General features: G+C 42.8%; 1 protein-coding gene across 1 annotated transcript in view; it reads right to left on the bottom strand.

Annotated features, from left to right (window-relative positions):
* Window positions 1-788: 788 nt before the first annotated feature.
* LOC124777801 (sialin-like) overlaps window positions 789-14,876 on the bottom strand; it is a 135,210-nt gene continuing 121,122 nt past the window's right edge. The window contains exon 9 of the mRNA XM_047253317.1: window positions 789-1,393. Within this exon, the coding sequence (XP_047109273.1) occupies window positions 1,160-1,393 (234 nt within the window). The 3' untranslated portion in view covers window positions 789-1,159. The remainder of the gene's footprint in view (window positions 1,394-14,876) is intronic.

The raw sequence follows: 14,876 nt of genomic DNA, 5'->3' as shown, positions 1-14,876 counted from the left end.
ATAGCGCAGCAACAGTTCTAGATTGGATAGGATTAAGGAGACTGGTGTAGTTGGGACAGAAGTAGTGCGCGTCTGTAATAGGGTAAAGCTTCTTTCGTTTATTGTCGCTCCAACCCCGTCTACCCGTTTTGGTTGGATGGCTGTCTGACAGAAATACTAACATAATGCTCTTCCGTCTAACGGTTTTCAAAAACATTGTAATCATTCTGAGCTTGGGGGCTTAGGTCTTTAATTCTATTCTGGCTTTGCAACACACAGCGGTAGGTCGCCTCTGGAAAGGATAGGGGGACCAATATGTCGCCGAATTAGACCAAACGCTTGAAGCTGATGATGATGGAGATCCATTATAAAATCATAATTAAAATACATAAAATTGATAAATGTAATGAAAAGCAAACATTACACTTGGTTTTACAATAATTAAAAATATAATTATCTTTGGTAGCATTAAAAATTTAAACGGCGACTTCTCATATAAAAAAGATAGCAAAGAAACGTGGAATTTCTTTTAAAGGAGCATTGCAAATTCACAAAAAATCGGGAACACTAGCTCAAATAAAGGACAGCTTTAAGAGAGGGAAGGTTACACGTTGTGTAAGATCATCGTGTCTGACTTAAGAATCGCAGAGTGTGACTGAGGGGTGAGATGAGTTGTAGTATGGTGATGGTGGCTTTAGGGAGTGGATGGCAAGATGCAGAAATTTATTAGGAGACTGTAGTGTGATGTGGGTCGTGGTATGAAGAGCAAAAGGAATAGGAAAAGATGAAGAGGGATAGAAGAGTGCTAATATGTGGTAGGATAGGCAGGCGATGGACGAGGTGGAGTCCGTTGTCTGAGAGAGGGAGGCAGCATACTAGTATTGGATAACAGAGAGGAAGACCAGGAGGTTGTTTGTGTCGAGTTTCTGGATAGTAAAGAATAAATGAAAATTTTCAGTGTGAGTAAGAAATGGTGGGAACTGGATGAGGTGGTAACGCATCCATACAACGGAAAGTGGTGCAATGGAATCCTCTGGTATTTAAATAATAACTTGTTGGCAACTGTCATTCGATGCACAAAACCCTTTCAGTAGCACCTTTAGTCGGTGGTTCGCATACGTGAGATACTGCTGACAGCCCTCTCTTCAAGCACGGTGGCCTACTGCTCGTTTCCCGATGTTCACCATTTTCCCTTAATCTCCTCCAGCTGAGTTCTCTCCTGGTTCGCAGTGAGGCGCTGTTGTGCCTCCTCGTCCTCCGGCTCTTCTCGGTAGCGCTTCAGCTGTCTGTCCACGACAGGGGGCGAATTCCACTCCTGTATTTCTGCGGAGGACGTCAGGAGATGCAGCACACCTGTTGCTAAAAGCGCCCCCGACGCTATCAGGAAAACCTTCTTCCATTGTTCGGTTGTTTGCTGCAACAGAGAGACGTATACACGTAAGTGGAGATTTTCTCCTGTCACACTCACGCCTGTTGACTAGTCACTCCAGAGCAACTTTTCACTGCTTCATCGATAGTTGCTATTTTTCCCTATGCTAATGCTGCAGTGACGTCTGCTCAACCGAAGTTCTGTCACTTCTGCCAAATCCTTGAACACAACATACTCCTCCACGCTTTCCACATCCGTGGATCACTCTAATTTTTAAACCTAGTATGCTTGCGAAGGTCTTGCTTTGAGTAGGTGGAATGCACCAGAGGCACAATCATCTACGAGTCCCTTATGTAATGATCCGACTTTTCAGCACTATGCGGTCTAGCGGGTTCAACGCTGTTGGTGGTTAAGTGATAAAGAGCATGCATGAAAAAGGATAGGTCCTACGTTATCAATAAAGGAGGACTCGACTCAATTCAGGAGTACACATCATCTACATCTACATCTACGTGATTACTCTGCTTTCACAACAAAGTGCCTGGCAGAGGGTTCAATGAACCACCTTCATGCTGTCTCTCTACTGTTCCACTCTCGAACGGCACGCGGGAAAAACGAGCACTTAAATTTTTCTGTGCGAGCCCTGATTTCTCTTATTTTATTGTGATGATCATTTCTCCCTAAATAGGTGGGTGCCAACAGAAAGTTTTCGAAATCGGCGGAGAAAACTGGTGATTGGAATTTCATGAGAAGATCCAGTCGCAACGAAAATCGCCTTTGTTTTAATGATTGCCACTCCAATTCACGTATCATGTCTGTGACATTATCTCCCCTATTTTGCGATAATACAAAACGAGCTGCCCTTCTTTGTACTTTTTCGATTTCATCCGTCATCATATAATGTACTTGATTTCCTAAAGCTTGTGCCAAAAGAGATCATAAAATCAGTTGTGGCAACATGCTGAAAATAATATTTCATAGGCGAGGAATAAGGTGACATTATGATCAAATTCAGGCAAGGAGTACATTCTGAGCCGCGCGGGATTAGCCGAGCGGTCAAAGGCGCTGCAGTCATGGACTGTGCGCCTGATCCCGGCGCAGGTTCGAGTCCTCCCTCGGGCATGGATGTATGTGTTTGTCCTTCGGATAATTTAGGTTAAATAGTGTGTAAGCTTAGGGACTGATGACCTTAGCAGTTAAGTCACATAAGATTTCACACACATTTGAACATTTGAGTACGTTCTGGTAGAAAACATGTTAAGCAGACACGGACACCGCGTGCTAAGAACATTACCAAGTTCTATGAAGTATATGTCATCTGTGTAACGAATAATCAGAAATCCGTGGCACCTATGCTCTGCTTATTTTACATTTGCTTTTATCTTTAACTCCAATATGTAGATAACTTGACATTTATTCAATTCATATCACTTCAAGAGCTACATTATGGACTTATTTACTTATCTCTCTGAAGAACTGAATGATTAATGGAGACTGAAATATAATCCCCTATTTATGCAAATCTTTTTCAAGAATATTTGAAAAAATCCTTTTACGTGGGTGCAACTTCTTAAAAAAAAATAATTTATTTCAGTTATTAATTTATCTCGAGAACGATTGTTTGTTTAATGCAGAAGCAAAAATGGTCTGAAAAGGATCAAGTATTTATATTCATTGCAAGTTCTCTATATTATATTTCCTAATAAGAAAAACGAATTAAGTTTCTTAAAAAGATCGGGACATCGAAATTATTTAAACTTTGAAATTTTTCAGTCTCTCTTTATCAGATCCTCCATTTCTCAATGACGTGAACGTAGGCCAGAAACAACATTTGGTTCAGCTTTCACTTTTTCCTGGCAGGCTTGCTGGGGTTGGTTAGGGGTATGCAAGCTGCCGAACTGGCGTTCAATTGAACATTTGCACTAGGCGGCTGAACATCCTTCGTATGGGATTACTGGTCTATTATGCCATACAGTTATACAGTTTGTTATTATAGCGCTATATCATTTGACGGCAGATGTTACCTTCCAGTCATTTATGTTGCTACGTCAGGAACTTCAGCGTGTTATTTATAAACTATGAGTGTCAATATATGCCTCTCAGCAAATGTTAAAGCGTTGGCAGTTTTTTTGCTGCCCTCGTTTCGCCTTTTTTCCTATTATCTTATTTATTTATTTATTCTTTTTTCATTACCGCCGATAGATGCCACGACGGTTTCTGCCTCGCCAGTCCTCACCCCGCTGGAGACCGATTTTCCCTTTCGAATTACAGTGTGTGCGTTTCCATCCCAGTTCTGTGTCTACGTCGCAGTGAAATATAATAGCCACTGCTTACTCCCTGCTTTTTCCTTTCCAAAACTGGTATGTTTTCCTTGATACTACTCTCACCGCCCTCTTAATTACTGAACATTGTCTCGGACAGTCCCAAGTGCACCACAGTATTTCTGAATGAGCAGTTTTGCTTTCGGAAACGGTGAAAATGAGGCCGAAATCCAAACTAGCGAGACAGACGACGCTAGTCCCAGCTGCAAAACATGGTACAGTACTGTTAGCAGCAAAGAATTACTGTCAAGAGTGTTTATTTGTCTACACGAGATTTGTTTTACTGTATGAACTTACTTTCTTATTACCGTAAAATTTACTTTACCCAAAGTGCTTTACTTAACAACCATTGTCGAAGATACGTCCATTGAACTGCTTTCGTCTGTGAAAACCTACATTTACATTAACAGAAGATCATCATTTAACAGTTACTATTACAGAATTTACAGTCATTTAATGCTCACCCAATTTGTTACTGTTTTCTCTCAGCCGCTTGCATCACCGTCCAGTTCTCAGTACCACTGCCTTTTTTTTTTTATTTTACCTAGAGCCATACATTCGACAGTTTTGTCATGGTAAAGAAATGGCACAAGAACACGGGAATTGACGTATGTGGGAGCCAGCATGTCCACAGATAAATGAAAGAAACATTTTAACGGGAAGAAAAATATCAATTTAAACAATTTTACTAATTGATAGCGCAAGTGAATCGCCCAAGAGACATGGTCAGATGTCAATGTAAACTCACAAATTTACACACCATCAGTGAGCATGTAAATGATTAGAGCTGCATTTCTCTGTCACAGGTAGACCGCCCACCAGAGTTCATTAGTGTCTTTCGTGTTTATTGTTCTTAACATGGCTGATAGGGTATATAAAGGACATTAAACAGCTTCATATGTTGAGTGATCACTGTGAAGGGCACGAAGATGCCAAGTACTCGAGTGAGATAGCGTTATCAGCGCCTGACAGAGTTTGATATGGTCCTCATTGTGGTCGCTTGATCAAATCGAGCTTTATGTAGAGGTTATTTTTTTAAATTACCTCTACCAGTCACAAACTTTGTCAACTATTGTATCACTTATTTATTTAGCGACATGTTTCGAGGTAAACCTCATGTTCAGGCTAAATGGCATTACAGAAACAACTATACAATAAGGTCATACTGATGTTACATAGTCTTTTCGCAAATGCTGGGGTCATCCTGTGGAAGAAGTGAAAATTTGATAAGAGGCGATGTCACTTTGGAAGCTGAACTGATGTTTGCACGAAAATGTTTTGTAACGGTCACTCACTTTCTTCTTCTGGCGTGGCAGTCTATTTGTGATGCGCTGAGGTGTTTCCATTTCCGTGGCTCTCTTGGCTTTCTTGGTCACTGTTCACAAACTGTCACTAACATTGCAGTAACTTGGAAACACGATCACAAATAATTCTGTAGTGCAGTGAACAAGATGGCGGTCGAAATACAGCAGGTTTCGATTTGACTATCGATTTGTCGATCTATGTGATGTCAGATGTTTACATGTCTTCTACACGCCTTGTTATCGTATTACAGATGTAAATTAACGAAATACATTACAAATTGAGCACCTGTTACATTATTATTGAACTCATCATGCTATAAACTATTTATTTTAAATATTTCTAAGCTATTGCTGGGGATAGAGTCAAGACATGTAAACATCTGACACCACGTAGATCGACAAATCGATAGTCAAATCGAAACCAGCTGTATTTCGACCGCCATCTTGTCCACTGCACGACAGAATCATTTGTGATCGTGATTCCAAGTTACTGTTATGTTTGTGACAATTTGTGAACAGTGACCAAGAAAGCCAAGAGAGCCACGGAAATGGAAACACTTCAGCGCATCACAACGAGACTCTCACATCAGAAGAACAAAGTGACTGACCATTACAAAACATTTTCGTGCAAACATCACTCCAGCTTCAAACTGACATCGCCTCTCACCAAGTTTTCTCTTCTTCCACAGGACGGCCACAGAATTTACGAAAAGACTATGTAACAACAGTATGACCTTATTGTAATGTTGTTTTTGCAATGCCATTTAGCCTGAAGATGAGGTATACCCTCGAAAAATAATCAAAATGGCTTCAAAATCGAGCTTTACCCCGTTTTGTGGGGCATTCGGATGTCTTAGTGGCACAACGATGAGAACGTAATGGCAGGCATACTCGTCAAGGTTCTGATCGACCATGTTTTCGCAGCACAAGGGAGTATCTCCGTATTGTGCACTGAGCACATCGTAACGCCTTCACATCAGCGCCTGCCATCCGAACACAAGTAGTGGAGTCCCTGCAACATTTGTGTCATCCCACACCATTGGTAGCGGAGACTAACAGCAGCCGGACTAGGGAATTACCATCCCAAGCGTAGGCTGCCATTAATGCAACACAAATGGCTATGCTTGCAGTGGTGAAGCGATTAGGAAGAATGCACTGCTGACGGGTGGCGACGAATTGTATTCAGCGACGAATAGCAGTTCTGCACTACCCAGGAGACCATTGCCGTTGAGTATGGCGGCGGCCCTGCTTGCAATGTTTTGCCGCATAGAGTGACCGCGCGGTTTGAGGCGCCATATCACGGATTGTGCGGCCGCTCCCGCCGGAGGTTCGAGTCCTCCCTTTGGCATGGGTGTGTGTGTGTGTGTTGTTCTTAGCATAATTTAGTTTAAGTAGTGCATAATTCTATGGAGCGATGACCTCAGCAGTTTGATCCCTTAGGAATTCACACACATTTGAACATTTTGAACATCCAATGTTTTGGAGAGGGTCAGCGGTGTTGCTCCTGCCGTCACCGTCTGAGGAATCATTCCATATGACTTCAGCTCACGGCTAGTAGAGACTGAGGGAACTCTGATGGCCCAACAGTATGTATAGACATTCTACGTCCTCACATGTCACCTTTCACGAGACAACATCATGATGGCATTTTTCAACAGGACAATGCTCGTCCACACATAGCATGTGTCTCTATGAAGTATTTGCATCATGCTGAGGCACTGCCATAGACAGAAAGATCGCCAGGAGAGTTTGATTTGATGCGGCCCGCCATGAAATCCCCTACCGTGACAGCCTTTTCACCTCAGAGTAGCACTTACTTGCTCTAATCTCTGTCTTCCTTTTCAGCTTTTACCTTCTCCAGTTCCATCTAGTACCATGGAAGTTATTCTCTGGCATCTTAACAGATGTCCTCACGTCCTGTCCCTTCTTCTTGTCACTGTTTCCCATATATTCGTTTCCTCGCCAGTTCTCTATAGAACCTCCTCAATACTTACCTTATCAGTCCACCCAAGTTTCAACATTCTTCTGTAGCACCACATCTCTAGTGCTTCTATTCTCTTCTGTTCTGGCTTTTCCACAGTCGATGTCTCACTGCCATACAATTCTGTGCTTCAAAAGTACATTCTCAAAAATTTCTTCCTCAAGTTAAGGCCTTTGTTTGATACCAGTAGAGTTCCCTTGGCCAGGAACGCCCCTTTTGCCACTGCTAATCTGCTTTTTATGTCCTCCTTGATCTTCCATCATGTTTTTTTTTTCTGCCTAAGTAGCAGATTTCCTTAACTTCATCAACTTCGTGATCACCAACTATGGTGTTAAATTTCTCACTGTACTCATTTCTCCTTCTTCTCATTACTTTCGCGTTGTTCGATTTACTCTCATTCCATATTCTGTACTCAGGCGAGAATACAAAAGCTTCATGACACACTTGACGTATGAATCAGTACACGCATCCAGGCCAGAGGGGTTCCAGCGTAATAATGATAAGTGGACCCATATTGACATTTTCTTTATCAGTGTGACACGATACTGAACTCACCGAAATAACATTGCATATTTTCTGAACCTACGAAATTTGATTTTGGTTCCTGCTCTACCTCTGGGTTCTTCACTTTTTTTGGCCAGACAGTGTGTAATTTGATTGTGTAAAATACATGTTTGACGATCCGCCGCTTTAATTTTAAACCCAAAAATCGACCGGTTTCAGTCATGGACCCTCTTCACGGATAGAGGTTAAAATGGGTTAAGCCACAACATTACAACAACATTACACTTATCATTACTTAAATAATGTGTAGATCATGTCATGAATATCAATATATGACACAGTACTGATAGAAGCAAACATGACAACTAACAACTAATTACATGACGTGCTCTATACACTATTTCAGAAATGACAAATGTAATGTTTTGGCTTAAACCATTTTAAGTCTTATCCGTGAAGATGGTCCATGACTGAAACCAGTCGGTTTTTAGGGCTGAAATAAAAGTGGCTGATAGTTAAACACGTCTTTTATACATTACTTGACGGCTATTGATAGCCAGGTTCCAAAAATGTAATTTATTCTTTTTCTGTAGAAAATCTTATCAAAAATGCTACATACAAACTAAAAAATTTTTACAGGTAATTTCTTTAACGCAGCCATTTTGACGTAACATGAAGCTAGTGTCGGCAGTTACAACGTGTGGCAATCTTAACTGATTTCATTAAATCCTGCAACCTTGTGGCCTGTACTAAAGTCTAAATTTAATTGAGGAAATTAATATATGCAAGTCAAGTAATACGGAATACAAATTGATTAAGGAGTTGAGGCATGGAAGCATTTAGGTTTGTTGTAGTATCATGGATACAAATGTCACACACAGGACCGATCTGACTGAACTCAATAACTGGGCAAAGAGGAGTGGGAATGGGCTATCTCACCACTCGACAGAGTCAGCTTTGAGTGAATGTGTGCATGGCAGAAGCAAGGTTTGAATGACACCTCAAACACCTAGTCGTTTGTGTGCCGGCAGGTTAACAGCCGGCAGCTTTTATCTTGCACGTTCTGCAGACTTTGCGGTTATTCCCTGTCTGTGTTAACTCGTTACTTCTTTTGTACTGGTTGACACTTGCTTTACTCCTCCACGTAGTGCAAAGTAGGCGAAGCAGTGTCTCCGTGCTTGTGTTATCGGTAATTGTCTCGCAGAAGCAGTATTAGCGTAGTATTTGGAGGCTCAGATAGAGAAAAGATCCAAGTACCGGACGCCAAGGATATGTCCATTCAACGTGCTGTATATTCCCTGGCGACACAGCCACCCACCATTCAACCGTGTTCTGCGGGTTGCCTGTAAACGACAATCAGAATTCAAGCATCCGACACACTAACGTGTGGCGCCAGAATGGCCTCCAGAAGCATAAGCATTGGCGCAAATAGCGCTGTCATTGTGGCGCTACCTTGACTCCGTGAGTCACTTGCTTCTACCAATATGCGGACACCAGATGAGTATTTAGATCGCTGCCCGACCGATCTGCAGTCGGTTCAAACTCCGGGCTGCATGCCAACCTTGCCTAGTGAGTCCTGATTTTTTGCAGCGTACTTTGTAAGCTCCCGGCTCAATACTGGTTCTGTTTCACTGAGTGCACTCTACGATATGTGCTGTACAGTGGACGCACCTAGCGGTCCATTCATAGGTGTCCTCCGCAGCTCACCGACTCGTCCTTGCGGTCATTGCGTTACAGGACGCTATAACTATGAACTTCGTCCACTTACATAAACATCCCCATGCATCTGAGCAACCCCCTTAGTTTGTTTGCAGATGACGCTGGAATTTACCGTCTAGTAAAGTCATCAGACATCTACATCTACATCTACATCTATACTCCGCGAGCCACCTTACGGTGTGTGGCGGAGGGTACTTATTGTACCACTATCTGATCCCCCCTTCCCTGTTCCATTCACGAATTGTGCGTGGAAAGAACGACTGCTTGTAAGTCTCCGTATTTGCTCTAATTTCTCGGATCTTTTCGTTGTGATCATTACGCGAGATATATGTGGGCGGTAGTAATATGTTGCCCATCTCTTCCCGGAATGTGCTCTCTCGTAATTTCGATAATAAACCTCTCCGTATTGCGTAACGCCTTTCTTGAAGTGTCCGCCACTGGAGCTTGTTCAGCATCTCCGTAACGCTCTCGCGCTGACTAAATGTCCCTATGACGAATCGCGCTGCTTTTCGCTGGATCATGTCTATCTCTTCTATTAATCCAACCTGGTAAGGGTCCCATACTGATGAGCAATACTCAAGAATCGGACGAACAAGCGTTTTGTAAGCTACTTCTTTCGTCGATGAGTCACATTTTCTTAGAATTCTTCCTATGAATCTCAACCTGGCGCCTGCTTTTCCCACTATTTGTTTTATGTGATCATTCCACTTCAGATCGCTCCGGATAGTAACTCCTAAGTATTTTACGGTCGTTACCGCTTCCAATGATTTACCACCTATGGCATAATCGTACTGGAATGGATTTCTGCCCCTATGTATGCGCATTATATTACATTTATCTACGTTTAGGGAAAGCTGCCAGCTGTCGCACCATGCATTAATCCTCTGCAGGTCCTCCTGGAGTACGTACGAGTCTTCTGATGTTGCTACTTTCTTGTAGACAACCGTGTCATCTGCAAATAGCCTCACGGAGCTACCGATGTTGTCAACTAAGTCATTTATGTATATTGTAAACAATAAAGGTCCTATCACGCTTCCCTGCGGTACTCCCGAAATTACCTCTACATCTGCAGATTTTGAACCGTTAAGAATGACATGTTGTGTTCTTTCTTCTAGGAAATCCTGAATCCAGTCACAGACCTGGTCCGATATTCCGTAGGCTCGTATTTTTTTCACTAAACGTAAGTGCGGAACCGTATCAAATGCCTTCCTGAAGTCCAGGAATACGGCATCAATCTGCTCGCCAGTGTCTACGGCACTGTGAATTTCTTGGGCAAATAGGGCGAGCTGAGTTTCACATGATCTCTGTTTGCGGAATCCATGTTGGTTATGATGAAGGAGATTTGTATTATCTAAGAACGTCATAATACGAGAACACAAAACATGTTCCATTATTCTACAACAGATTGACGTAAGCGAAATAGGCCTATAATTATTCGCATCTGATTTATGACCTTTCTTGAAAATGGGAACGACCTGCGCTTTCTTCCAGTCGCTAGGTACTTTACGTTCTTCCAGCGATCTACGATAAATTGCTGATAGAAAGGGGGCAAGTTCTTTAGCATAATCACTGTAGAATCTTAAGGGTATCTCGTCTGGTCCGGATGCTTTTCCGCTACTAAGTGATATCAGTTGTTTTTCAATTCCGATATCGTTTATTTCAATATTTTCCATTTTGGCGTCCGTGCGACGGCTGAAGTCAGGGACCGTGTTACGATTTTCCGCAGTGAAACAGTTTCGGAACACTGAATTCAGTATTTCTGCCTTTCTTCGGTCGTCCTCTGTTTCGGTGCCATCGTGGTCAACGAGTGACTGAATAGGGGATTTAGATCCGCTTACCGATTTTACATATGACCAAAACTTTTTAGGGTTCTTGTTTAGATTGTTTGCCAATGTTTTATGTTCGAATTCGTTGAATGCTTCTCTCATTGCTCTCTTTACGCTCTTTTTCGCTTCGTTCAGCTTTTCCTTATCAGCTATGATTCGACTACTCTTAAACCTATGATGAAGCTTTCTTTGTTTCCGTAGTACCTTTCGTACATGATTGTTATACCACGGTGGATCTTTCCCCTCGCTTTGGACCTTAGTCGGTACGAACTTATCTAAGGCGTACTGGACGATGTTTCTGAATTTTTTCCATTTATGTTCCACATCCTCTTCCTCAGAAATGAACGTTTGATGGTGGTCACTCAGATATTCTGCGATTTGTGCCCTATCACTCTTGTTAAGCAAATATATTTTCCTTCCTTTCTTGGCATTTCTTATTACACTTGTAGTCATTGATGCAACCACTGACTTATGATCACTGATACCCTCTTCTACATTCACGGAGTCGAAAAGTTCCGGTCTATTTGTTGCTATGAGGTCTAAAACGTTAGCTTCACGAGTTGGTTCTCTAACTATCTGCTCGAAGTAATTCTCGGACAAGGCAGTCAGGATAATGTCACAAGAGTCTCTGTCCCTGGCTCCAGTTCTGATTGTGTGACTATCCCATTCTATACCTGGTAGATTGAAGTCTCCCCCTATTACAATAGTATGATCACGAAACTTCTTCACGACGTTCTGCAGGTTCTCTCTGAGGCGCTCAACTACTACGGTTGCTGATGCAGGTGGTCTATAGAAGCATCCGACTATCATATCTGACCCACCTTTGATACTTAACTTAACCCAGATTATTTCACATTCGCATTCGCTAATAACTTCACTGGATATTATTGAATTCTTTACTGCTATAAATACTCCTCCACCATTGGCGTTTATCCTATCCTTGCGGTATATATTCCATTCTGTGTCTAGGATTTCGTTACTGTTCACTTCCGGTTTTAACCAACTTTCCGTTCCTAATACTATATGCGCACTATTTCCTTCAATAAGAGATACTAATTCAGGAACCTTGCCCAGACGATCAATTTCAATTACAAAATGATCTAGAGAGAATTTCTGTATGTTGCGAAAAGTGGTAATTGGCACTAAACAAAGAAAAGTGCGAGGTCATCCATATGGACACTAAAAGAAATCCGATAAATTTTGGGTATACGATAAATCGCACAAATCTAAGAGCTCTCAATTCGACTAAATACCTAGGAATTACAATTACGAGCAACTTAAACTGGAAAGACCACATATATAATATTGAGGGGAAGGCGAAACAAAGACTGCGCTTTGTTGGCAGAACACTTAGAAGATGCGACAAACTCACTAAAGAGTCGGCCTACATTACACTTGTCCGTCGTCTGCTGGAATATTACTGCTCGGTGTGGAATCCTTACCAGGTAGGATTGACGGAGGACATCGAAAAAGTGCAAAGACGGGCAGCTCGTTTCGAGTTATTGCGCAATGGGGGTGAGAGTGTCACTGATACGATACGCGAGTTGGGGTGGCAGTCACTGAAACAAAGGCGGTTTTCTTTGCGGTGAGATCTATTTACGAAATTTCAATCGCCAAATTTCTCTTCCGAATGCGAAAATATTTTGTTGACACCCACCTACGCAAAGAGAAATGATCATCATAATAAAATAAGAGAAATCAGGGCTCTAACGGAAAGATTTAGGTGTTCCTCTTTCCCACGCGCCATTCGAGGGTGGAATGGTAGAGAAGTAGTATCAGAATGGTTCGATGAACCCTCTGCCAGGTTTTTAAGTGTGAATTGCAGAGTAACCATGTAGATGTAGATGACAAGCTAGTACAATCCAGTACAAAGGCAGCGCTTAGTTGCTAAGACATTGCAGTGCTTCAGTTATTAACTTTCAGATTCGACCGAGTTATGCCAACTCGCATTCGAAGAAACTATTATATAATACTTTTTTACACACTAAGACAAAAAACGACGCACAACAAAGGAATTATTCGAATGTGGCGGAAACAGATACATATGATGTAAGTGTACAGACAAGTGAATGATTACAATTTCAGAAAAATTCGAGGCAAAGGGTGTCACAAATTCAGCAAGTCTGTAACGTTATGGTTCGACTCTAGCCCTTATGCATGCAGTTATTAGGCTTGGCAGCGACTGACGGAGTTTCAGGATGTTCTCCAGACGTATCTGGAGACACCCCAGACAATCTGACTGTCCAGCCATACGACCCATAACCAGGAGTGGATCTGCGGTGCCATTTCTTTTCATAGCCCCTTTGATTGTCATCCGTGGCACCGTTATAGCACAGCTGTAAGTCGACGACATTCTACGCCCCAATGTATTGGCACTCTCAAGAGCCATAAAATTTCTGTTCCACCCATACCCGATCAGACACAGGTATCACTTCTCACACTCTTAAAGAGGGGTTCAAATGGTTCAAATGGCTCTGAGCACTATAGGACTTAACAGCTGATGTCATCAGTCCCCTAGAACTTAGAACTAATTAAACCTAACCAACCTAAGGACATCACACACATTCATGCCCGAGGCAGGATTCGAACCTGCGGCCGTAGCGGTCGCGCAGTCCCAGACTGTAGCGCCTAGAGCCACTCGGCCACGCGAGTCGGCCTTAAGGAGAGGAAGAGCATTAGAAATGAGTAAAAGGCAGGTTGAAATAAAAGGAGGTTGTTTTGATGTGTAGATGTTTTACAAATTTTTGCGTTATAGAGAGTCACTCCGATTAAGTGAGTGGGGCAGTGTGTCTCCACTATGTGTCCTGTCCACGGATAAATCATGGTTTCTAAATTGGTTCATTAAGTGACTGGGGAGGTGGTCAGAATTACATCACACGAAAAACAATGTGGATCTTTAAAATATTCACATGCAGAGTGTTACGGAACTATGTATTTAAATTAATGCAGGAGACAGAGAACATGAAAACAAAGCACTGATAAGGCAAAACAGTATGACCACTGCCCACCGCGACTCTGGATGCCGCCCGACGGAGTTGCGGGCACGTGACGCGGTAACAAAAGTATGTAAACTGAGCAGATACGGACGGAGAATCACCCTAGCGAAAATATGGGCTGCGAATGGGGAAATCCATCGAGATAAGTGACTCTGATAAAGGGCAGATCATTACTGCGCAGAGCCTGTGAACGAGTATCTCGAAAACGGCGAAGCTGATGGAATGTTCACATGCTACTGTCGTGAGCATCTACAGGAAGAGATGGGAGAGTGAAACTACCAGAGGCGTTAAATTGTTGGTCGTCCACGACTGCGGCCGCAGTGGACGAGCGGTTCTAGGCGCTACAGACTGGAACCGCGCGGCCGCTGCGGCCGCAGGTTCGAATCCTGCCTCGGGCATGGATGTGTGTGATGTCCTTAGGTCAGGTTTCAGTAGTTCTAGGTTCTAGGGGGCTGATGGCTACAGTAGTTAAGTCCCATATTGCTCAGAGCCATTTGAACCATTTTGAACGTCCACGACGATCGGAGGCATGTCTGCTCTGTAAAGCAGCATAAATGGTGATCCGTAGCATCTCTGCCGAAAGAGCATAATGCTGGCGCATACTCAAGTGTTTCGGAGCACCCCGTTCATCGGACGTTGTTGAACATGTGGCTATGCAGCAAACCACCCCTACGTGTTCACATGTTGATCCAGTGACATCGACAATTACGGTTTGAATGGGCACAGGACCATCGGGATTCGACCGCCTATCAGTGGAAACATGTCGCCTCTTTGGTGAACCACATTCTTACTGCAGTAGGTCGATGGCCAGCTGTACAAACGCCGTCATCGTGGTGAACGGAGGCTCTAAAAGTGCAGCGTGCTTCGGACGCAGGCT

The sequence above is a fragment of the Schistocerca piceifrons genome, chromosome 2 (assembly GCF_021461385.2).
Source record: "Schistocerca piceifrons isolate TAMUIC-IGC-003096 chromosome 2, iqSchPice1.1, whole genome shotgun sequence".
NCBI classification, from domain to species: Eukaryota; Metazoa; Arthropoda; class Insecta; order Orthoptera; family Acrididae; genus Schistocerca; species Schistocerca piceifrons.
The sequence above is the reverse complement of the archived record's forward strand: the minus strand, read 5'-3'. Positions and strand labels throughout refer to the sequence as shown.